The sequence below is a fragment of the Rissa tridactyla genome, chromosome 19, assembly GCF_028500815.1.
Source record: "Rissa tridactyla isolate bRisTri1 chromosome 19, bRisTri1.patW.cur.20221130, whole genome shotgun sequence".
Classification (NCBI taxonomy): domain Eukaryota; kingdom Metazoa; phylum Chordata; class Aves; order Charadriiformes; family Laridae; genus Rissa; species Rissa tridactyla.
The window spans coordinates 5,818,419-5,842,654 of record NC_071484.1 but is presented as its reverse complement, the minus strand read 5'-3'; the positions used below and the strand labels follow the sequence as shown (position 1 = coordinate 5,842,654).

General features: G+C 61.0%; 1 protein-coding gene across 1 annotated transcript in view; it reads right to left on the bottom strand.

Moving 5' to 3' along the window:
* The window catches only part of ZNF385C (zinc finger protein 385C), a 60,878-nt gene extending 38,352 nt beyond the window's left edge, over positions 1 to 22,526 (bottom strand). Inside the window, exons 1-2 of the mRNA XM_054224099.1 lie at positions 22,420 to 22,526; positions 15,905 to 16,153 (exon numbers count right to left, since the gene is read on the bottom strand). Coding sequence (XP_054080074.1) covers positions 15,905 to 16,151 — 247 coding nt within the window. The 5' untranslated portion in view covers positions 16,152 to 16,153; positions 22,420 to 22,526. The remainder of the gene's footprint in view (positions 1 to 15,904; positions 16,154 to 22,419) is intronic.
* Between the last annotated feature and the right edge of the window lie 1,710 nt (positions 22,527 to 24,236).

Sequence of the window (24,236 nt, the reverse complement as noted above, 5' to 3'; positions counted from 1 at the left end):
AGAGTTCCGCAGGAGCACCCCCCCCCCCCGCCCCGCCCCGGCCCCGGCTTCAGCTGCGAGCAGAGCCAAAACGAAGATGGAAACCATGAGATACAAATCCCCTTCCCGGGTGCTGCAGCCAGACCAGGCGCTTTGGGGGTAAATCCTAGCATTTTGGTGCTCTGAAAAGTACTTGCAGAGCCCCGAGTGGCGCCGATGCTCCGGGCACACGCGCCCCCCGGGGCAGGGTATTGCTTTTGGGGGTCGTTAGCAGCAGCAGCAGTAAGTTTAGCTTGGGCACTCGCTAATTTGGGATTGACAGCTGGGCCCGCGCCGCCTGTTACCAGCCTCCCAGCAGGCTATTTAAACCCGATATTAATTTGTTTAATGTCATCAGCAGTTTGCTGTTACTGCAAGCGAGCGTCGAGCAGAGGGGAGCGCGGAGGTGTAAAGACCGGGAGGAGCCGGCGGCTGACAGCCATCCGGGGGCTGCTGCTCTCCTTTCCCCCGGCGATGACCACAAGCCATGGGCACCTTGAGCATCTCCTGCCCCCCAGCCCCCTTGGTAGGGACAGCCCGGGCCAACGTCCAGCCCTGAGCCCTCCACTCCGTCCTCCGCCCGCCCTCGAGCAGCCCCTCGAGTTGCGAACATCAACGTCACCAATAAATACTCCCCCCGCTCCGGCCGGTGCCGCGTCGATCCCCGCGGGACAGCAGGTCCCGGCTGCCATCGTCGCAGCCGAAAGGGCTCGGCGTGACACGGAGGGGTGGGAGAGGAACGGCAGCGTGGGACGGCGTGTTTTATGGCCGAGCCTTTGAGGCCATCTGGAGCAGAGGCTAATTGCAGGTACTGATTACAGAGCCCGGCCATTAACGCCTCCTGCCCTCCCCTGTCCGGCCGCAGTGGATCACTGGAATTTCCCAGCGGCGCAGCGTGGGTCCGGCCGGTGCATAACTTGCTATTTTTGTACGTGGACCCCCCCGCTGGCCCAGGGCAGCGGCACAAACCCCCCCACGCTCCCGGGGGCATCGCCAGCCACCCCCCCACCCCGGGGGACCAAAGCCCAGGGCCGCTTCTCCGCACAGCGTCCTCCGCGGGACGGAGCTGCAGCTGCCGAGCATCTTCGCCAGCACCCACCAGTGCGAAGGGCACCCGGGGGGCCGTGAGCACCGGCTTCACCATCCCCGCGTAAACCATGGGAGGCACTGAAAAAAAATAAAATCAAAGCCAACGGGCATCGTTGCGTCAGATGCCACGTACCACCCCGCAGTCACGGCTTTTCGACGCAGGTTGTAGCCACGCGCAGGGCGCCGGCGCGTTGCAGGGAGCGGTTGAGGAAACCGGGGGTTTCTCTGCAAAGGGGCCAGGCTGCCTGTCCCGGCACGGCCGCAGCCCTCGGCCGGCAGCTCATGGCACACCTCCCGGGAGAGGCGAGTCCCAAATACGCAGTCAGAGGGGAGCGTTCGCCCGCGCCCGCCGGGGAGCCCAGGCTCGCTCGGGCAAGTCTGCTCAAGCCGAGCCCGCAGCCCAGGCAGCGGCCGCGCGAGGGGGAGGGAGGGAGGTGGGGAGGATGCTCGGGAAGCACAACGGGTCCAGCTGTGGCTCATCGCGCCCAGTTTGGGCACGGGCTGTCCCAAAGGCCACCAAATCCCCAGGCTCTTTGTGAGGGAGGGCTCCGGGCACCACCGCAGAGCGATTACTCTGAAACCTACTGAGGGCAGCGCTAAACTCCTCGCTGGCTGAGAGAGCGGGACAGGCTCTCCCTGGGCCTTAGCCTGGCAAATACCAACCAGAATCAGGCAACGAACACATCAACAAACGAGAAGAGAAACAGAAGGATAAAAAACCAGCAGGATCCTCCCCGCCCCGCCCAGGTCTGCCGAGCCTTCCAGAGCCTTTCTGTCTGACTTTGTTCACTGAGGATTTAGGGTATAATTTGGGGGTGAAAGATGCCAGATAGGATCAAGACCAATACACCTGGAGGAGGCGTATCGGTTTTCTTCTGCTCTGTAACTTGAGCCCTGGCAGGAGCAGAGGCTCAGCCGCCGAGCGGCGTTTCAGCCCCCCCAGGCCAGGCGGGCGCTGACCTTTCCGCTCCCGAGTTTGCTCAGGATTAAGATAACATTTGAAGGGCTGAAGCCTCCCGCCCGGGGGGGAGGTTCTCACACAAAGAAGGATATGGGGTTTGTGGCTTGTGTCCCCCCAACCCAAAGCCCCGCGACCCCCCCTGCCAATAAGCAGGGACCCGGTCAAACCGCCGCGTCCCCGCGCAGGTGCCCACCCCGATGGGATCCGGGCATCTTGGGTTTTTAATTCATTCTTCCTGAAGATTTCTGCTGTTACGCATCTAAAAAGAGCCAAGGGAGCTAAGGATGTGTTTGTGGAGGGGTGACCCGCGGTGATGGCTGTCCCCGGGGGCGGGGGGGACGACACACGCACTTCCCACCGCTGCCATGACCCCCCCACGCCGGGCGCTGGGGTTTAATCTCCATTTTCCCCAGGAAGGGAAGGTCGGGTCTCATCGTGTTGCTAAGAACCAGGAAAAGAGCCCAACGCCTCGGCTTTTCTTCTCCGGGCTACTTTCATCTTCCCCATTCCAGGAGCGGAGAACAATATCGCCCTTTCATTCATCCCAGCTCTTCCGCGAAGTCTCGGCTTTAAACCCTGATGGAAACTACGCCATCATTAAGGGCCTTTTCGTTGCAGGGCAAGGCGTTAAAACACCCCTCCCCCCCCTCCCCCCCCCCCCAGTTTTAGTCAGTATCCACCTCCAAAAAGCAGCTTAAAATTGCTTAAACGTGTATTCTCGAAATTCTCACCCTTTAGGAACGAGGCCGTGATAATTTCCGCCTGGGCGTCACAGCGGAGGACGGCCCCCGTGTCCCCAGGTCTGGGGACATTCAATGGGGGCTGCTCCATCAATCGTCACCCCCCCACCCCCGGGGGGGGCCGGGGCTTTGCGATGCCCCCGGCTGGATACCCCCGAGGAGCCTCAAGGACGAGCAACTGCCGGAACGCAGGAACTGCCGCGGGCAGGGCGGCCGCCCCCCACCTTAATCATCTTTCACAGGGAGATGTCTAATTACGCAGGCATCCAGGCCAGGTCCGCAAACAGGGTGGAGAAACTGGATGACCTAAAAATATTTAATTATCAGGAAAAAAGGGGTGGAAATTACACCTGTAAATAGTTTCACAGAGCGAGCGTAATATTTTCCATCTAATTTCAGAGGGCCCTCCTGGAAGAATCAGGGCAGAGGATTTTCACGCTTTGGCACACGAAGGAAACTCTTCGCACGCCGCTGGGCCGGGGGGACACACGGAGCCCACCCCGGCACCAGGGCACCCGGGGCTGCCAGCACGGAGCCCCCCTCAGCACCCGGCCTCCAGTAACTGGCACCAACAGCTTGGAAATATTGGGAAGAGGTTTTGTGACGTGACGGGCACTAACCGGGAGCAGCCCACGGGGACACGTGGAACCCCTCACGCCTTCCCCAAGCGCATCTGCCACCATGTCCCCCCCCGGCCGGGTCTCCAGCCCCAGCTCCAATCCCACAGAGCCTCGGCAGCTCCGGCCATGCAGCATCCGACGCCGGCCCAGCATCGTCATCCCCTTCCCCTGTCCGAGGGCTGCCCCCCACAGCCCCCCCGGCAGCCGCCTTCCTCCTCCCTCCTCATCCTCCTGGCTGGAGGGGGAAACGCGTTTGCCATCCCGGCTCCCCCCAGCTCCGCGATGATTTCCAGGGGTGGGGGTCACAGGGCTCCTGAGCCCCCACATGGGCTCAAGCTGGGGGTTGCCATGGCAACCAGCTACCCAAAAATTTTCCGGATGCTTAATCAGCCAGGGGGTGACACTGGCCCTGGTCTTGCCCGCGAGGTCCCCCCTCAACCCCTTGCCCCCTGGGGGTGGGGCCTCCCTGCGACCCGCCGCTGCCGGGGAGCACATCTGGCTGCGTGGCAGCACTGTGGGGACGGGGACACGCTCCCAGAGCCGTGGCGCAGGGCACGCCGAGACCCTCCCGCTGACGCGGCAAGGGCGAAATAAATGAAACCATTACTCGTAAATCTGTGGCTGTAGAAAATACCAAAGGTGAAGCGGGGCAGCGCCCTGCGCGAGCGTTCAAAAAGCGGCGACAACTCGGAGGCGAAGGAAAAAAAGGCAGGCAACCTAATTTAAGGCGATGGTGCGATGACTGCAGCTCAACGCAGTCCTGCTCCCACGGACCGTCGCCTCTCGCGCACGGGAAGCGGAGAGGCGGCTGCAGCCCCGGCGGGAGCCGCAGGGAAAGGGCCACCGGCTCCTTGTGTGGAGGGAAATGCGGCCGCGTCGGGGCACGCATCGGTCACTGACGGCCACCCCCCGGCACGCAGGGGCTCAGCAGCATCGGCTGTGCCGCGACAGCACCGGGACGGCCGGTCCCTGGCGGCGGGACACAGCGATGCCTCGCCGGGTTCCCTGCGCGGCCACGGAGCATCACGGACCCTGCGTCCCTTTCCCGGGTTGAGCAACACAGGACTAATTTCCCTTCTAATGCTGGGGGAAAATCCACTTTTGGAAGACGCCAGTGTCCGAATTTGTGAAAATATTTACTTTATAGCCAGCTAGGCTGTGTGGGATTCAAGGTCTCGGCGTTTTCAAGCCTCGCCAGGCGCAGGGATGAGGAGGAGCGAGGCCTGGGCACTTGACCCAGGCTGGCCAAGAGGATTATTTCATACCGTGAACGTCACATTCGATATAAATTAGAACATTTGCTGCGTAGTTTCTCTCTCCCTTGATGGCGGCGGTCCAGAGAAACCCCTTGCCCCGGTGCCGGACCCCTGAGCCCTTCCCTTCCTCCCAAAGCCGTTGCGCTCGCAGTGTCTGACGTTTACTGTCCACTGACGGATGGGCTGAGGATAATTCTTGTATATCTTATATTAGCATCGGGATTAATACTTGTTCATTAGTATTCTTGTTAATTATTTAGTCTTATCCTATTAAATCTATCTATATTTCAGCCCTCGCGTTTCCTTGCTTTGCCTGATTCCCCTTTCCGGGTGGGGAGGGGTCATCAGGTGATGGAATAATTGTCTAAACGACAAGAAATTGTTATGGCTTTTCTCAAATCCTAACAGTCCCCTCGGCCCTCCTCGGCCTGACACAGCCAAAAAAGGGGGTGCAGCCGCCAGGGTGAGGCGCAGGGAGACGAGCACCCCGACCGCGGCTCGGCCCCCCCCCATCCCCCCCGGCCCCTCGGGCACAGACCCCAGCTCCGGGGCTCGGGCTCTTCTTGGCGTTTCTCAAATAACCACATTTTCCCCCTTTTTCTCCCTCTGCCCAACCGCACCGCGCCACCGCGGGGTTCTAAAAAAAAAAAAAAAAAAAAAAAAAAGAAAAAAGAGGAAAAAAAAAAAAGGAGAGATCAATCTGGGAAAGATGGCATAAAGCATGACGAGGGGAGATCATCTCTTCATAGAAAATTTTATATTGCTTACGACTTACTGTCTGTGAACATAAAACAGTTTAACCAGCCGACCCTAAATCACAGTGACAGCTTTACACTACCCACAAACCTTTGCTCGCGCTTATCCCGCTCAGTCCTACCTAACCCCCCTCCCTGTTTGCTTTCCTTTTTTTTTATTAAAAAATATTTTTTTATTAAAAAACAAAAGAAAAAAAGCTGGCTGCCCCCCCGCTTTTCTGGGGGAGAGCGGCACAGGCGTGTGCACACGCGTGCAGAGACGCAGTGGGGGGCCGAGCTGCCTTCCCAGCCTCGCTGGCCATCGAGACCCCCGCGCGAGTCACGTCCCTGTCACCCCGCCACGGTCCCGTCCCCCCCTGCCCCAATCCGTTCAGCCCTGGGGCTCTTTGGGACGGTGCCTCGGAGGGACGCGCGGCCCTCGCACGCGCAGCCCGGTGCGACCTCTGTCATCCGGCACCTCTGATCCCCGGCGACAGCAGCCGGCGTGGGATGCAGCGGGATGCTTCGCCCCCCTCCCACACCGGAGCAGGCAGTGGCTGTCCCCAACCCCGGGAACAGCAGAGTCCCCACCATGGTCACATCCCACAGGGCCACCGAGGTCCCATGCGTCCTCACCTTTCCCTGGGGACATTTATGGAGCAAAACATACCTTGGTGGAAGGAGCAAGGCTGCGCAGCCGGACACCCTCCAGCAGGACACGGCCGGCTCCGACGCCCGGAGCTGCCTGACCCCGGAGCACCCCGTCCCCCGCTGGGGACCTCGTCCCCGCCAGGCTCGGTGCTCTCTGGGGCCAGGGCCAGTGAGATCTAACGAGCTGAGACACGCTCATGGGTCGCCGCCGCTTTCACCATTTTCTTCCCCACTTAAAACAAATCCCAGGCTTTCCTCTCCCAAATCCGCTGGGCTGAAGCTACACGGGAATCCGTGAAATATTCCACGGCTACATGTTCCCCGTCGCTCTTAATCCACTTCTAATTAAGATCACGTGTGGCGCATCCCTGAGCTAAGTGGCCGTAAAACGCTGTTGTTGCAACTTGACAGCAAACCAAATGGGAAGAAAATTACAGCAAAATCCAAGATTAAGCATAACCGGCTCACAAAATACAGTGCTTAAAAATAACACGAGGCAATTTCCTCCCGATTTGGGAGGGGGGGGTAAATCACCAGTGCCAGCAGCATCCTCTGTCCTCAGCCTCTGACATCCTGACTCCGACGTCCCGGCAGCATCCAGGGCAAAGCCGACGGCTGCCGCTCCCTCCCCGCTCCCACTGCCAGCACCCACGCAGGGTCCCACGGGAACAAACCACCACCACCACCCCCCCCGAGAAGGCTCAGCCAAGGGCCAGACCCCTCTGGGTATCCCAAAGCTGGGATTTAAGCCGATGGCTCCCCCAAAGCCCGTCCCGAATAGCTCGTCCCAGCTCACCCCTGGCACCAGCAGCGGCACACCGGGATGCTGCGTCGGACACGCCGGGATGCTGCATCTCCCCGGGACTGAAAGGACTAAAGTCCCTTATTCCAGCTTCCAGGAACAGCCGCAGCCTTTTGATGAGAGTGATTTTAAGAGGGGAAAAAAAAAAAAGGGGCGGGGGGGGGCAGGGGGCAAAGCAGCACTAAATTTGCCTGGCACGTTATCAGAGGAGGGATCGGCCGTGCACGGGACCAGGTGTTGGGATCAAAGCTCTCCGCTTTTCCCATCCCCGGGGATGCCCCCCTCGGACGGACACAGCCCGTATCTTAGTTTGTTATCTTTTGGCTTGGTCTCTAATTTTATTTTTTTAAGGCCAACCCCTCCCGCGGATGCAGCAGAGCATCAACCCTGGCCCCCACTGTGACCCCCCCCCCCCCCCCCCGACCTCCTCCTCGCTCCGAGCATCACACACCAACAAAGCAAAGCCAAGCCCGGTAGCTCCTCCGTGTCATTTGGGTTTTTTTTTGGCTGAGAGTTTAAAATTTAAGGATCATTTTAGAATAAGTGTGTCAGGAAAAAAAAAAAAAAAAAATAATCCCTGAAGCCTCTGGGCAGGAATCCGGGCGCGGAGCGGAGGGGGCAGCGCCCCAACGGGGAAGGCAACCGCATCCAGAAAATCCTTTGAGCAAAAGTTAACGGCTAATCAATTTATTTTTTATTTGAAGTTACCGACTCCATAAAAATCGGAGATTAATTATGATACAGTTATTAATCCACGATAAGCTGAATAGCTGGGCTTTTCAGAGGGAGAGCAAGTTAATGGGGTATTTTCAGAGGATTTAAAAAGGGAGCAGTTCTCTCCCGATTAATGGGCCGGCACAAGGCTGATGTGCAGAGAGGAGGGTTTGGGCTCGCACGGAGCCCACGGGCCCTTTTCCCTTACGCGAAATGGCTTTTGCAGTATCAAAATGGCTTTTTTGGTATAACATTCAGCAAAACGGAGCTTTTCTGCCAGGTCCCGGCGACGGGGGAAATCGCTCCCCTTCTTGCCCCTCGGAGCTGGGCTGGGACAAGGCGGCTGCTCCCCGCGGAGCCCCGAGGGACATCCCCGAGCCCCAAAGGGGGAAGGGAAAAACCTGGGAATGAGCAGAGGGAAGGAAAATGTACAATTACACAACCGCACTTCTTCAAGTGACACCTGATCCCAGCAAACATCTTTAAGATGTGGAAAAAAAAAAAAAAAAAACACCACAAAAAAACCCCATTAAATTTCCCCCACTGAGATTCCGGGTTATTCAAATCTGATCTGAAAAGCTATTTTTAATCATCTTTGCTCGCAGCTGAAGGGAGCAGGCGAGGCCAACCGAGCAGGAGGACTCCGTATGCTCGTCCTTCGCTCAATGTTGGCTAAACGCACGGAAGCTTCAAACGCGAGCCCCGCTGCTGTTGGGCTACGAGGAGGTTATCGATCACCGCCCGGGTAGATGCCGCGTCTGTCGCAGCCGAGTATTAAAGATGATGGTTTAACCCAGGGGGCGGGGGCGGGTCGGCTCGTGGGAAGTTCAGGGGAGCCCGAGCCCAGAAAGCCAACCGCGTCCTGGGCTGCATCCCCAGCAGCGTGGGCAGCAGGGTGAGGGGGGGGATGCTGCCCCTCTGCTCCGCTCTAGGGAGACCCCACCTGGGGTACTCTGGAGCCCTCAGCACAGGAAGGACACGGAGCTGTTGGAGCGGGGCCGGAGGAAGCCCCGGAGATGATCCGAGGGCTGGAGCCCCTCTGCTGTGAGGACAGGCTGAGAGAGCTGGGGGGGTTCAGCCTGGGGAAGAGAAGGCTCCGGGGAGACCTTGGAGCCCCTTCCAGTCCCTAAAGGGGCTCCAGGAGAGATGGGCAGGGGCTGTTTGCAAGGGCACGTAGCGATAGGACGAGGGGCAACGGTTTAAACTAGAGCAGGGCAGGTTTAGATGAGCCATTAGGAAGAAGTTCTTTCCACTGAGGGTGGTGAGACACTGGCCCAGGTTGCCCAGAGAGGGGGTGGAGGCCCCATCCCTGGAGACATTCAAGGCCAGGCTGGATGAGGCTCTGAGCGACCTGATCCAGTTACAGATGTCCCTGCTGACTGCAGGGGGTTGGACTAGATGGCCTTTAGAGGTCCCTTCCAACCCAACACATTCTACGACTCTATGCGTTGCCTCCACATCCTCGGTTGGTACGGGCTCTGCTCCCGGGGGGGTCCAGCCCCTGCGAGACCCCCCACGTGCCCTTCCCCACCCACCCATCCCTCCTTCTCGTTCCCAACTGCTCTTTTCCCCCCCGATATTTATAATTATTCCTGTCATCCGACGTTACGCTCAGAGACCCACTCGGCCGTGCCCAGCAAACAACTCCCGGGGCAGCCGGATCCTTTGCTTTCCCTGCCAAATTTCTCAAAAAATAAAAAAAAAAAAGGACCCCAAAGCAGGAGAGCAGCAAAACCACCGCAAAGATTAAGGAGGAAGCCAGAAAAGCCGCCTTTCCCCACCGTGGCATGGCTGGTGGAGCTCCTGGCGGGGTTCCTGGGCTAGTAACGGATGGGTCATCCCGGCCAGAGGAGCCCAACACGTCCCCAGCGTCTGCCCCGGACCTCGAGGACAGCCCAGCCCCGGCCCCACCAGCGACATGGCCCTTGCACCCTGATTAGTCCCCAATTAGACTCTAATCCTGCCTGTTTGCATATTGTTTAAATCAATACATTAGATTTTATTGCAGACAAAGCGCCACCGAGCATCACCCTGTTTATTAAAGGCAATTAAAGGATTCTGCGCATAACATGAAATTGAAAAAAAAAAAAAAAAAGAATAAAAATAGATTGGCACCCATTTTCTTGGTAATTAACGGCTGATGAGCTCTGACAGCAGAGAGCAGCAGGGGGAAGGCAGGAGGAAACCCCCCCTGCAGCTGACCCCCGAGAGCGGGATCACGGAGCGGCTGGCGTTCACGGTCAGCCCCCCCCAGCTCCCCTCCCTCCTCACGCCAGGGCACTCTGCTTTCCCGGGTGACATTCCGGCTGGTTTTCAGGGTTATCCCGGCCACGCAGAACGCACGCCCATGGATCTCCTTGGCCAGTGCCAAAGGCTTTGGGAACCCCCCTTTTGCTGGCCGAGAGCAGCTGGCCCAGGCCAGCGACGGCCTGGGTGATGACCAGGGACCCCCGGCTTCATGCAGCACGCCAGGACCCCCCTGGGGACCCCCTTTAACACCCCAACCCAATGCTTTCGTGCGGGTAAACCGTCCTCCATGCGACGCAGGAGATGTTTGAGGGGAGTGGGTCCCCCCCAGCACCCAGAAGCAGCCCCTCCTGCTGCCAGAGTCGGGGGGGGGGGGGGGGTGTCTGTTCAGCTGGCACCCCCCCAGGTCCCCGGAGGGACACAGGTTCCCATGGGGTCCCCACGTCCCCCCCCTGGGGGCTGTCCCCTGCGCCGCAGACCCAGCGATGCTGAAGCTGTCACAGCGATTTCTCTGCTCATCTCAAACCTTTCTGCTCCACAAACGCGCACAGACAGACAGCGCAGCGGCTAATTGGGGGGGGACCGGGATCTTTCCCTTCACCAGGAGCAGTTACCCCCATGCAACGCTGCCAAGGGGGGGGCGGCGGTGCGGGGAGCTCCGGGGCCAGCACTGGGGGATGGCAGCGGGCAACCCCGTGGAGGGGCTGGGGATGAAACGCCATAGGGACACCTGGAGCGGAGGAAGAGCTCGTGGCATGGATGAGCCCCGGGGCACAGCTGGCCTCGGCACTGGGTTTGGAGGAGCCGGGAAAGGCGGTTTGAGGCGGGCTCGGGGCTCCCACGGACCCTCCTGGCGCAGGAGGTGACCGGCAGGGTGTCCTTCCCACCACCCCCAGCACCCACCGCCCCTGCCAAGGGTGTCGGAGCTGCTGTCGGCTCGGATCTGCCAGGGAGGAGAGCGTTTTCCTTCCGAGTCTCAGCAAGATGCGAGCTGACAGGGCCCGGGGACGCGGATCCGGCAGCTCGGGCTGCTTTTTACACCCCGTGACTTTTTTGGGACACCAGCAGAAGGGCCTTTTTTTGTGAGCAGTGGACAGCAAGAAATTCCTGAAATGCTCCAGCTCAGCCCCGTCATGGACGGGTGACGGGCAGCCCCTGGGGCCATGCAGGAGGAAGAAGGGAAGGCAGCAGAGCCTTGTCCCCTGCCCTCACCCCACGGTTTGCACCCGCACAAAAACCACACTGGACGTTGTCCCCGCAGCCACCGCTCCCTGTTCTTGGCGGGGGGCACAGCTATTTCTGCTCATTTGGCACCAGTACGGGGGGGTTCCGGCTCCTGGTTGCGGGAACGCGAGGAGACCCAGAGCAAACTGAGCTCACTCTTGGGCACACTCGAAAAAAAAAATTAAGAGGCAGTAATTAAATCACTCTTGACCCAGTTGGATTTGAACTGGCATCTGCAACACGAAAACATCTTTCATCTGTGGACATCCCGTATCTAATTGCTGCTGCGCTGCAATTCAACACGAGACAACAGAAATCTGTGATTTGCCTTGCAAGAAAATGCCTAATGAACAATAATTTGTTGGTTTTGGGTTTGGTTTTTTTTTTTTTGGTTTTAAGTTGGGGGTCTTTCTGGCATTGAGCTAATAAATTGTAATGATACTGATTATCGCATCTGTTTGCCAGCTAAGCTCCTCCACGGCTCTTGCTCCACAAAACGCGAGTGATTACAGCCTTCGCAGCATTAACTGAGCAGAGGAGCCAGAGGGGAAACGGGGAAGATCGAGCGGCGCCTGCGAAAGCTGCCTTTGATGTAGCTGTAGATGTCAGCGCGAGACAGAGATTCCAGCTCAAAGGAATATCCCATCTTTGCCTAACTCAATTATTTCATTTAATCCATTGTCTTCAATAAACACCCCACCACCACCCTTCTCCTCCCAAGGCTGCCCCAGGGCTGGCACGATCTCAGAGACCCGCGGTAGCCGCCTTCTCCGGGGGTTGCGCCGGGCTGAGCCCATCGCCGGAGCGGCGGCTTGGCCAGGACCTGCCTGGGCAAACGCGGGGCCACCCGAGATGGGGCCACGTCTGCCGTGACCGGGTGCACCTTCTTAGCACCCAAAGGCGCTGGCTTGGCCCGTGAAGGGGTCCAAGAGGAGCGTGATGGGGCACCAGGCTCTGCCCAGCCCCGCGCATCCCCTCCTGCCACCCCACCAGCAGCACCCGCGGCCTTCCCAGCCCACCCAGGCAAGGCAGAAAGAGCTGGTCCCCCCCCCTCCCCAGACGGTGGCTTTGGGGGGGATCAGCCCCTCTCCCAGCGCAGGTGACGCGGGGCCGGGTGGCACTGAACACCGGCAGTGCTGGGGCACCCTAGGCGACCGGCACGGTGGGGACACGGGCATCGCGTCAGCCGGTTCCCAGCTCTAATTTGTGATTGGCGGCCACATGCCCACCACCCCCCCCCCACCGCCCCGCGCTCACGCCTCGGGAGGCTGGGAAAGGTTGCCAGTGACAAAGCTGGAAATGACATTTGTGAACAAAAGCGTGGGGGAGAAGGTCGGCTCCGGAGGAGCGGAGCGGGCTGCAGCGGGAGCAGCGTCCTGCCCGGGCACCGCGGCGGCGCGGGGGGGTAGGAGGCAGGGGGTGGGGGGGGGCGATGGGAGCAGATGCCGCCTGTAATTTCCCCACATAAGCAAATCGCAGCCCTGCGCCAGCAGAAGCCGACTTCACCTTGAACGCCGGAGCGAAGCACGCGCGAGGCTGAGAGCGCAGCAAAGCCCCCGGGGCTGCGACGCTCTGTCCCCGGCCCTGGACGCTGGCGGAGGTCGGGGATGACGCCGGAGCACAGAGAACGCACTCGCATGCTCCGAGATTCTTTGGCTCGGTAGGAAACTCATCCCTGGACAGCCTCCCATCCAGCCCCAACCGGGACCAGGGAGGGGAGAATCTGGAAGCTGCAGGCTGGAATTTATGAGCCCTGTTCCCATTAAAATAGCAGGCGATATTTCCATCTGTCAGTAACCGATGATAAACAGACCGGCTCCTTTGCATACCCCAGACACCTTTGCTCAAACAAAACCACCACCGGGGAGGGCAGGATTTGGCATCGAGATGACCATTGCCACGCTAGGAATTCATGGCTCCAGCCGGCCCCGTCTTTAGCGGGAGCAGGTATTTATACAGGTTGATCCCCAGGGGTCTGCCAAGGCCAGGGCACCGCAGCCAGGGCCCTGGCACCGACCGCAGCGCCCGGCTGCCCACCCTCTCGCTTTGCTGGGGACCAGCATCCTCCCGACCCGGCTGCGAGCCTGGTCCCGTCAGCACTTTCCTGCCTTTGTGGAAATTTGGTTGTTGGTGGGATAGAAAGTACCGGAGGAGAGCAGGGGTCCAGGTTCGCACCCAGGACCCCCCGGCGCAGACGTGCCAGAAGCCACCAGTGAGCACAGCAGTGATGGCACCGAGCACCGCGGCCACCCCGGTACCCGGAAAGCATCACGCTGTGCATGCGTGGGACTCTGCCGCGACCACCCATCATGCGAAACAGGGCTGGGGGGGGGGAGCGGGGAGAGGCCTGGGGGAGAACACAGCGGGTTTTACCACCCTGCAACCCGCTGCTGCTTTGCTGTTTGCGTTGCAGATCTGTTTGCCAGCCCTTCAGATGTCATTAAACAAACATTTTCTGACAAAACCAGGGCTGGACTCCAGCCCTTCACCGCTCGTCGGCGGAGCAGCTCCTGGGGGGCCGCGGAGGGGCAGCGGGGGGCTGGCACCCAACACGCCGTTTCACAGGATTCCAGCATATTCCTGCCCCTTCCCCATCCCCTCAACTTCTCGCCGCCCTCACACCCGATAAAGGCATCGAGCAGCTACAGAGTGCTTTGGAGACCTCAGCTCATTAATCCAACTTGTAATTAGTCTGTAAGGAAAGGAGGGCAGTTGTCAAGTCGGCCACCGAGCGCAGCTCGAAGTGGGGTGTCCCTGGTGCCAGCCACAGGATGCGCAGCCAGTGACACCCCACCCCCCGCCGACGGCAGCAGGGGGTCCGGAGGGACCCCCAGGCTGGGGACACGGGGCTCCGGGCACTGCCCCAGCCCCAGGAAAGACAAACCCCCTGGGTTTGCTGCCGAGCCCACGCAGACCCCGTCAGCGAAAGGCTCAGGCGGAGCCGGTCAGTCCTTGCGGGTGACATTTTGGGCACGGTTCCCTGCCTCGATGCCGGAGAAAATCCGCAGTGCTCGTCTGCGCGGGCCCAGGGCAGGTAAATGCCGACAGACGGCACGGAGGGCAAACCAGCCCTCGCCTCGCACCAGCATCCGCCGAGCGCCAGCATCTCCTCTGCGCTGCCGGGCCAGGGGCCGGGATCCCCAGCCGCACCCCCCGGGGCGAGCGCCAGCCCTTCGCGTCCGCTCGGAAAGTGCCCCCGAGAACTAGCAAGAGGGGCTCAGAGGGGACATCAGGGGAAAAGCAGGCAGGAAGGCAGAGACTTGGTTATCGGGGTCAGCGTGACGGGGTCCACCACGCTGCTCTGGCGCGGAGACTTTGTCCAGCCATCGGAGGACGTGCTCCTTCCTCGTGCTGCAGCCCGTCAACTAGTTAATACGTGACTGCGCCTCCCGGAGCTGCGAACGTCAAGCGGACGCCGAGCCTGCCTGCAGGGACGACACCAGACTGCTCTCTTGCCAGCCGTCACACAACCGAGGTGTTTTATAATAATTAGGCAATTTAACAGCAGCTCCACCGTCCAAAAAGAGAAGCCGTCCCCAATTCACAGCAGCCTCAGACCACTATCCCCCCCCCGCCCCTCCCCGAGCATCACGTGGACCACCAGTGAGTGAAACAGGCCACCGAGCGCATCCCCCCCGGAGGGCGGACACCGGAGCATCCCAGAAAAGACACCTCCGTCTCCTAACGCTGCAAGGCCCGAGGTCCCGCGCGCTCAGCCCGTCGTCACCTGAGCACGTGGCGAAACAAAGCCATGGACCTGAAAACGTCCTGCCAAGGGCAAGCACGGAGCTGTCTCGGCTGCCACCGCTGCTTACCTGGCTTTTGCGATAAACAAATGGAAAACAAACCCTGCCCTTGTTGCGATGCTGGTGCTTCCTCCTCACCCGCACGGATCGACCCTGTTAAAACACATCGACCCCAGGCGGCTCAGCTCGACTGGTTTGTCATGGGGCCCGTCAAGCGCTGGTGACGCAGCAGACGATACCCAGCGCTCGCTGGGACCCCGGTGAGCTGAGGGCAGGTAACGGCTCCCCTCGCACGAGGGACTGGGGCCAGTGACCTCCCTGCGCAAACGCACTGCGGGAGCCCTCCCCGGGCAACAAGAAAGCAGCAAGACACCCCACCCCCCGCCCCAACACACACCCAAGCCAACACAACGGGACAATTTGCCAAGGACGCTACTTGTCAAAGGGCCAGCGGGATCCAAGGCAGTTGCACGCTGCCCGGGCACAGCGGGTCAACACGGGTTGCCAGGGCAGAGCTCCCCAACAGAAAGATCCAGGTGAACCTTCAGCAGATCATAGTTTCCAACAAAACCCTCCAACCGTATTGGAAAAGCTTGAGAGCTTTTGAGAAAGCCACCCTCGACCCTCGGCACCAAAATCTAAGCAGCGTTTTGAGTCAACAGCAGCCAAACTCAGCACGGTCACAGCCTGGCTGGAGGGTCAAGGGGGCACCTGGAGAGCAGGGAGCCAGTAACCCAGTAATGACCACTCCACCCTTGGATGCGCTCATCCCAACCGCACAAGTCACCTAGGGACACCTGAGAAGATGCTCATGAAGTCACAGAGTACCAGTGACGCACTTGCCCATGGACAGGACCCGCACGTGCCCACCCGTCCGAGCAGCACCGTGGGCTCTCAGGCCCCAAAATCACTTGAAGAACCATCAATGACAGTGGGGTGGGGAAGCCCCCAGAGCTCAGGCAGACCAGCAAGTGACAGACACCGAGGACACAGCCCAGCGTTCCCACACATCCCCTGAATCCAGCGCTCCAAGCCCAGCGGAGCACCTGCCCCCGCGCAAGAGCAGCCTTTGGGCAACCTTGACCTGAGGGACGGATCCTACCTTGGGCTGCCGGCACCTTCCCCTTGTTGAGCTGCTTGAGGCGCTTCTGGTGGGACTTGCCGTTGTAGTGGATCTGCGCCTGCGCGGCCGAGTTGAGCTGGATGTTGCAGACCTCGCAGAGCGTGAACGACTGGTGCTTCTTCTCCCGCTTCATGCGCTGCTCGGGCTGGCCCGGGGGGCAGCCGGCCGCCTCCACCAGCCGCAGCCCGCTCTCGGGGCTGTGAGATGGGCTCAGGGGTCGCTTCATGCCTGCGGGAGGAAGGACAGACCCGCCGTGAGGACAGAGGGACCAGGATGGGGGGGACCAGGCGAGTCAGGAAAACCCGGCACAAGTCCCACACCTTTGGGGTGCCCAGACTGGATCTGGGGGGGCTCCCCGAGAGAAAGCAACAGGGTTTGCATCTCGGCAAGGAGTTGCCTTAGGCAAGGCGACGCGAGCAGCAGCGGCATTCCTAGGAGGTTAGTGCCGGAGCAGGGAATAACCCACTTCTTCCAAGTTTCTAGCACCAGACAACACTCCTCGGGCCAGTCAAAGCCTCTCTGTTCACTCCCGGTCACCCCGTAGCTGGCCCAAGGCAGAGGTGGGATGGCAACCAACTCTCTGCAGGCAAGAAATGTGACTGGAAGGGCTGGTGTGCCGCTCTGGTGTCCTGCAGCCCATCCCCACCGCAGCAGGAGAAGGACAGGCACCTCAAGCCACGAGCACCTTCTTGCCCGCGTTAAGCTTGTCCTGAACGCTGGACTCTGCAGGACCGATCCACGTTGGCAAAGAGTCCCAGGCCCGCAGAGGGACACCGTGCGGAGGAGCTGCCCATGGCAGGGGCTGGGGTCAGCCGGGGATGGCCGTCCTGCAGCCCGCGCCTCGCAGACACACCGTCCCCACCGCCCAGCTCCTGGGGAGAGACCCCGGACCAGGAGCTGGTGGGACATCCAGAACTGAGCCCTGGCGAGGCGCGAAGGTCACCCGAGCCCTGTGATCCAGTTACCACCTTGGAGCTGGCAGCTGCCGGTCACAAATACACCCGGACACGCTGTGCCGAGACACCCCGGGGCCACGAGCGGGGACGGGGTGTCCATGGGTGGCCCCAAAGGCGCAGTGCAGAGGTGTCCCCGGCATCTTTGGGAAGGGCCACGCAGGCACCACACGGGGGTTCATCTCGGCACTCCTCGGCCATCAGGGACCAGACCCGAGGCTTCGCTTCATGCAATGGGCAGCCCGAAAACCACCGCTCTTCCTGCCTGACTCGATGCAGCACCGGCCTGGAAAGCCTCACCCAGCAGCCCCAGATGCTGCTCTGAGTGGGGGGGACGCCCTGCACACCCCCTCGGACACGGACTGGTCCCGCACCGACGGGGAGCGCGTCCTCCCTGCCTGCGGGTGCTGCGGGAGGGGACAGACCACGCTCCCGCGGGCTCCTCTCCGGGACGAGCCCTGTAATTTCTCCCCAAAGAACAAGGGGAACAAGATAACGGCCACTTGAGCATCCCAAGAAGCGTCCCCGGTTGCCCAGCAGCCCCTCAGGGCTCAGCACCGAGCCCGGCGGGAGCTGCCCACCCCCCCAGCACCCATCAGGCGGGGGGAGCGCCCGCAGCCGCGCCGATAGAGCGGGTTTTGATGCATAAACAGCAGATCAGCAAAATCCAAATACCCTGGACGCTGTCGCGGGGGGTGTGTGGGGGGGATGCTCCGGGTGCTGCAGTCCCGGCCGCGGCCCCGCGGTGGCGCAGACGCTCCGCGACGGTCCCCGCGAACCGGAGAGGAGCCGGGTCGGGGCCGTCCCGTCCCGTCCCGGTCCGTACGGGGGTCGGGGGGGTCCCGAAAAGCCCTGCCCGGGGAGGTGGAGGGGTGGGGAGGGAGGGGGCGGCTCTGCGGGGCCGGGGGGCAGCAGCGGGGATCCCCCCCTCCTCGCCGCGGTGCGGGAGTGCGCTCCCACCCAGCATCCACCCGAGCCCCGTCCTGGGCTGTTCGGGCATTTCCAAGGTTCCAGAGCCGTCCTGGTGTGTCCCAGCTCCCTGGAGGTGACAGCAAGCAGCGCCCTTAAAAAGTTATATTTAGCAAAAAGTCGCAGAAAGTTTTTCCACGAGCTGTTAATTGAGCCGGAGGCAAAAGCCGGGACCTGCAGGGACAGAGGGTGACACGGCCCAGTGTCACCCCGGGGGACCTCAAGGACCCCACGCCCGCTGCAGCGCTCGGCTCCGTCTCCTGAAGGAATCGGCGTCATTTTAGCCCAGGGAGGGGGCTCGCAGGTGGGGATGGACCAGGACCTGCGCTACGAGCTCCAGCATTGAAGCCTCCTGCGCACCGAGCAGAAGGTTGGACCAACCACCTCCAGTCCCTTCCAGTGACTGCACGGCTAGCCAAAAGCGTCAGCAAGAAGAGCCTTAAACTCCCGTTTCACCAGGTAAAAATACTAAGCAGCGTAACTAAAAGGAACTTTACATTAAAAATAAGTAAATCTACTTTTTGGCAGAAGGATGCAGGAGGTGGAAGTTCGCGTGCAGCCCTCTGGTACCTGTTAGCCCTGGACTCTCTCGAGGGACTTCAGGATTTTTTCTGAAGCTCCAGCTTCACCTTTCAATGCAAACAAAAGAAAATGCATCGCCCTTGTGCTCGAGGCAAGCGAAAGAAGCGCAGCCCAGCCCCGAAAGGTTCAAAAAAAAAAAAAAAACCCCTAAATTTTATTTACACAAACCAAAAACCAGCTGATCTTTTTCAAATGAAACCTCCCGGACTCGGGGCCAACGCAGCGGCAGGAGGAGCCGTGACCGCCCCCCCCGGCAGCTCACCAAACAACCCGACCACCTCGTGTGTGGGCATTTCCCCAAAAAACTCACTGCCATCGATGCCCCATGGCAGTTGGATGGGCAGGGGAGCCCCGTGGGACCCCAAGGAGAGGGTTTTTACCAGAATAACCATTAGCGGAGCAGCCGGAAAGCAGATCTGGGAGATGATCGGCATCGGGAATGTGAAACGGGGCCCTAGGGACGCCGCGGGACACGCGGAGCGCTGGTGGGGACACGCCAGCGGAGGCAGGTCCCCGGCTGCCCTTGGCGTCCTCCCCCTCCCCGGGTATTTTTAATGCAATCGCATCCCGGGATGCGGAGCTAAAATTGGAACATTATGTGGACAAAGCATCCCAAAAGTCTCCCTTGTCTTAAAAAAAGGAACTGCTGTTGCTTTGATTAGACTGAGGCTCCCTGTCCCGGCTCTCGTTGCAGCGTTTAAAAGGCCTGTCCTAATTGCACGCACGCTCGTCTCATTCACTTAAGTTCTGCTGCGCCCGTTCTGCTTCTCAGGTGTCAGGACCATGAATTTGGCGATTTGTGGCTGGGACAGGTCACTGCCCAGGCGAGGAGCCGCAGCTCCCTGACTGACGGCTACTTTGGGGCAGATTTCACCTTTTCAGCAAAGCACTGAGGGCCTTTAGGGGGCTATTCGGCCCCCAACACCTGAATAATGGCCCCCAGCACCTGAATAATGGCCCCTGACCTGGGCTGAGGTCCCCGAGAGGTCCTCTCCATGGCCAGCCCGGCCCTCACCCTGTCTCCACAATGGTGGTTGTACTCACGGTATCCGCACAAGGCAAGGGAGGGAAACCGAGGCACAGTGAAGGTTAGGCGACACCCCCCCCCCACCCCCAAGGTGACGCAGGGGCTCTGAGCCAAACCCAGCCCCACGCACAGGGTCAACCGCACCCCAACTCCACTGTCCCCATCCCACCCCGGGGCTGATGTAGCCCAGCTTTTTGTCTTCCCCATGGAGGACCATGGGCAACCTCATCATTCGGGTGGCTCTTCCCAAGGGGTGCAGGGCTCCACTGGGAAGGGGGGGGGGGGCGGGTTGCTGAGCTCCAACTCACCCACCTCTGCCCAGATTTCACCTGGCTGATCAGCACAAACGACACCTCCCCTGGCCCGCGATGCCCCCCCGCTACCCGCGCTCCTTGCTGCCCTTTGCCGCGAGCCCCCGAGGGCTACTTTGCCCGACCCAGCGGGGCCAAAGGCTCCTGTGGGGTGCGAAAAGCTCCCCGACAGATGTCCAAATCTCTCTGAAATAAAAGAAGGTCAGAGCAGCTTGGGTGTCACCGCAGCGTCAAAGCGCCCATCCTCCCACCGCACGGCGTTCCCGGGATGCGCTGCCCACCCGGCATGGCCCCCACCGGTCCCCAAGCCCCGGACACCCCGCAGACACACAGCCCAGGCCTGTAGCTCTGAGTCTGAGGGAGCTTTTCCCCTCTACTCCTCAACTGCTTTTACTGTTCGCGATCACTTGGAATAACAAATTGAGCCTGGGATTGCCGTCCCCCGTCACTCCGGCAGCCAGCGGTGGTGTCCCCAGCCGAGCGGCACAGTAGGCGGCAGGCAGGCAGCTCGCCACAGCCGCTCCAGCATGTTCAGCTCAGTTTTATACTCTTTACAGTGGCCCACAACCTCGGGTCGCTCCCCCTCTTTCTTTTTTTAATAACACCATAAACACGTTGCAAAAGGCTGTAAAGTGCTGACAAACGTTAGAGAGAATTTAAAATCCGGGCATTAAATATCCGAACTAAGGAAGACTCTCGTTTATAGAGGGGGCACGACAGCAGAACTCGTCTCCTTTCCAGAGAGCACCCCAGCGCGTGGAAGGGAAGCGGCGGAGCGGGGCCCGGCTGGGCAAGGACACGCTGCTCCACCTGCTCCAGCACCTCTGCAGCGGCCGCTCTGTTCCCTGACCCCCCCCAGTTCAGCCCCCACGGACCACCCTGCCCCACCAACAGCGATTTCTGCCCCCAGGAGCCAGACCAGATGCATTTGCAGCGGGGTCCAGGGAAGCAGGACTCCGTCCCAGCGCTGGCACCAACCCCAGGGACTCTGCATCCCTGGGCACCGCTGAGCTGATGCCACAGTCCAAATGAACGGTAGCCACTGCAGAACCTCAACCAGTCCCCGGAGCAGCCAGGGCCTGGCCTTGTCCGGTCCTTGGTGTAACACACAGCAGCGAGACCCCATGTCCCAAGACCCCAGGTGCCTCCAGGCTCCCTTTGCGCGAGCCAGGTTTATCCCTGCCCTGTGGTCCCCTCTGCAGGGGACATCCCGGAGGCTGCTCTGTGCAGTCAGGGGACGAGTTTTTGGAGAAGCCCCGTGCTGGGACATCCTTTACTTCAGCTCCTGAATGTGAACCAAAACTGCTTCAGAAACTACAACGTCCCGCACAGGCTGAAGAGAGAGCGGCTCCGTGCCGGGAGCTGCCCGCGCACCCCGCGAGGACGGGGACGCAGCATCCCCCCCGACCCCAGGAGGGTCAAGTCCCGGTGGACCACGCAGTGCCCTGTGGCCACACTTGGCCACCTTCTGCCGGGTGGCTCTGCCAGGAGCTCGTGGGTGACAGCAGCCCCCGACGCCGGCAGGGAGGAGCAAGGGGGATTAGCGGAGGTCATGCCAGCAGACATCTGCAGCGTGCTGACACATTTACGCACCCTCAGCCGGCAAAGGAGGAGCCGGAGCTCAGGGCACGTGGCAGAGGTCTTGTAGCCACCCACTCTCCATGCTGGGGCCCCCCCCAGGACTCCAAATAGCTGCTCCTTAGCAGGGGGAAAAGGCTTGCACACAGAGAAGCAGCTGCCTGAGCATGAGCTAAGGCACAGGGATGGTAGGGTTCTACAAAATCCTGGTGAGAAAGCAGGTTCGGTGCACATTGGGTCCTTCGCCTCCGTTCCGATACTCCGGATAACACAAGGGCAGACCCAGCGGGGCCCTCCCTGGGAGCACGGTTAAACGCAGCCCAGAGGTTTCCACGCTGATGCAGACTCAGCATCTGCCTGGGGTCCTTCTCCCAGTCCCACCCCGGCAGGGACCCCCGGGCTCCTTCCTGCCATCGGCCCCAATTTGTGTCCCGCAGGTCTTTTATTGGGCCCGAACACAACAGACCCAACATGCGGGGCCAGAACCTCCAACCCAAGTGAAACCGCCGTCGCCACGGAGCTCGAGCGGCATCAAAATTGCTAATCTGAAGATGTGTCCCATTCAGCCACGTGGAATCAGGGAAACTACCACCTGAACCTCAAGTCTGGATGAACTCTCTAAGAGAGCAAGAAATCTTAAAAAAAAAAAAATAAATAAAAATATCTGATTTGAGTTCACACGATTCCGTAACTTCGAATCCACTTTCCTTATCCCTGGTTGAGTGCACGTCATAGTAAATAAAAGCAACAGAAGTATAAGAATTCATATGAAAGTCACCACCAACAGCAGTCTCGGAGCAGCTCCGTGATCCGTCGCTGCCACACACAGGGGCCAGGCGGGTATTTGCACCGGGACCCCCCTGGCTGTGCCCACCCTCCAGAGCCCCGGGGAGCCCCCGACGCCCCCAAGGGCACAAAGGAGCCCAGCTGGGGGGCAGCAGCCGCCCCATCCCACCTTCACGCAGACCCTCACCGCCGGCACAGCCCGTCTCCAGCCCGCCCTCCCATTTGGGCAAAGTGGGCGCTGAAGGGGCAGCGCCGGGTGCCCCCAGCCCAGCGCGGGGAGGGTCTTACCTGGTCGCCGGCAAAGGGAGTGCGGAACCTGCCCTGGCAGCCGCCGAGCCCGTGTGCCGCGGCCGTCAGGGCACCGCAGACACCCCTACGCCCGCAGAGTTTCCGACGCTTGTCTCGTATTTCAAGGAACGCTCCGAACGCGGTTCGATCGCCACTAAATCAGCCCTCATCAGCAGCCTCCGGCCGGGGCGAGCAGGAGCCGGGTGCCTGCGGCTCAGCAAGTCCCCAAAAGGCGCCCAGCGTCACGCGGGGCGGCCGGCGCCAGCTGGCAGGAGCCTGCGCCCAAGGAGCTGCCGTCAGCCGAGAGCAGGCAAGCGCCCCGGACATGGGCTCTGCGGGGGGTCGGGGAGGTGGGGGAGCCCCCCCGGGCTGCCCCTAAGGTCAGACCCACAGAATCCCCCCTCCAGCTTCATAGAGAGGCACCGGCCGCTGGCAGAGGGACATGAAGGCAACTGGCCCAGGCGCGTTGTCCCCTGGGGGTGGAGGTGGCCCAGGAGACCTGCTACGGCATCGGGAGATGCTCCGACATCCCGGACTAAGAGCTGAGCCGATACAGGCAGACCACAGATTTCAGAGGGCCCTGGCCATGCCCACACCACTTCCAGCATTTCGTAACACGGCATCAAACCACCCCCCCCCTTCTGCCACCCCCCTCCCCCAGCCCCAACATATGCTCCGCTAATGCCGGAGCGAGGCACATTTTAGGATCAGTCCATAAATCACCGCAACGATTAGCGTCAGCCAGTCCCAGGGCTGCAGGCTGGCTCCTGGCACGGGGACCAGGGCACGCGGGGGGCTCACACCACCCTCACACCCCAGGTCTGACCCCCCCCCGCCCCCCCAAACACCCAGGCTGGCTCTTACCCCGGGGTGGTCTCCCTCAGCCCCGCGGGACGTCCTGCAGCCCCCCCGGGCAGGCGGAGGGCATTGCAGGGGCGCGCGGGTGCTGCGGTGCCTGTCCTCTCCTCCGCGCACCGGAGATCACTAACACCGCAGGGCCGCGCGTCCCCTGAATCAGCAGATCGCAGCCCCGCTCCCGGACGGCGAGGACAGCTAAAACCCGAAGCCAAGGAGACGCCGTGGAGATAACAACGCTGCTTTTCCCCAGCGGTGCGGAGAACGCGCCCGTCCGCCCCAGAAACCCGGGAATTGCCTCCCATCTCCCCTTCCCAGGGTCCCACAATCCCTCAGCTTCTAACGCCGCGTCGGTAACGCGGTGATTTATCACCTTCAGCAGGGGCCAAAGGGGCAGAGTGTGGGGTAACGAGAGAGGGAACGTGGTGGTGGCAGGGAGCACGGGCTGTGTGTCTCTTTAGAATGACAGATGAGATGGTGCTGGGGCGGGCGATCGCGCTGCCCTGGGCACGCGCCGCGGCTGGGTCCCGTCCCTCCCGGGTGGGCGATGGTGGGCTTCCGGCAGCGACCCACCCGCTCTCACACCAGCGGAGGGAAAAATCAAAGCAAAGACAGGCAGGGAACGTGACATTTTGTCCCCGGGGGTCGAGCTGTAAATGTTAGCACAGCGTTAAGGGAGCAGCGGGAGAGGAAAGGCTGAGGCGCCTGCGATTCATCATCCCGACCGGCTGCCGCTCCGCACGCTGCCAGCTGAGGAACGCCTGGCACGGGGCTTGCAAGATCACAAAATCCTTCAGGTTTCGTATGATCAGCACAAAGATTAGGGCAGAGCCACCCTCCCTGCAAGCCCGCGGCGAGCTTGAGGCCCTGCCTGCCCTTGGTGCAGCCGTCCGGCACCGAGCCCTCGCACGATGCCAAGCGCAAGCAGGGCACAAAGCTCCCGGAGGATGCCGGCGGACAGG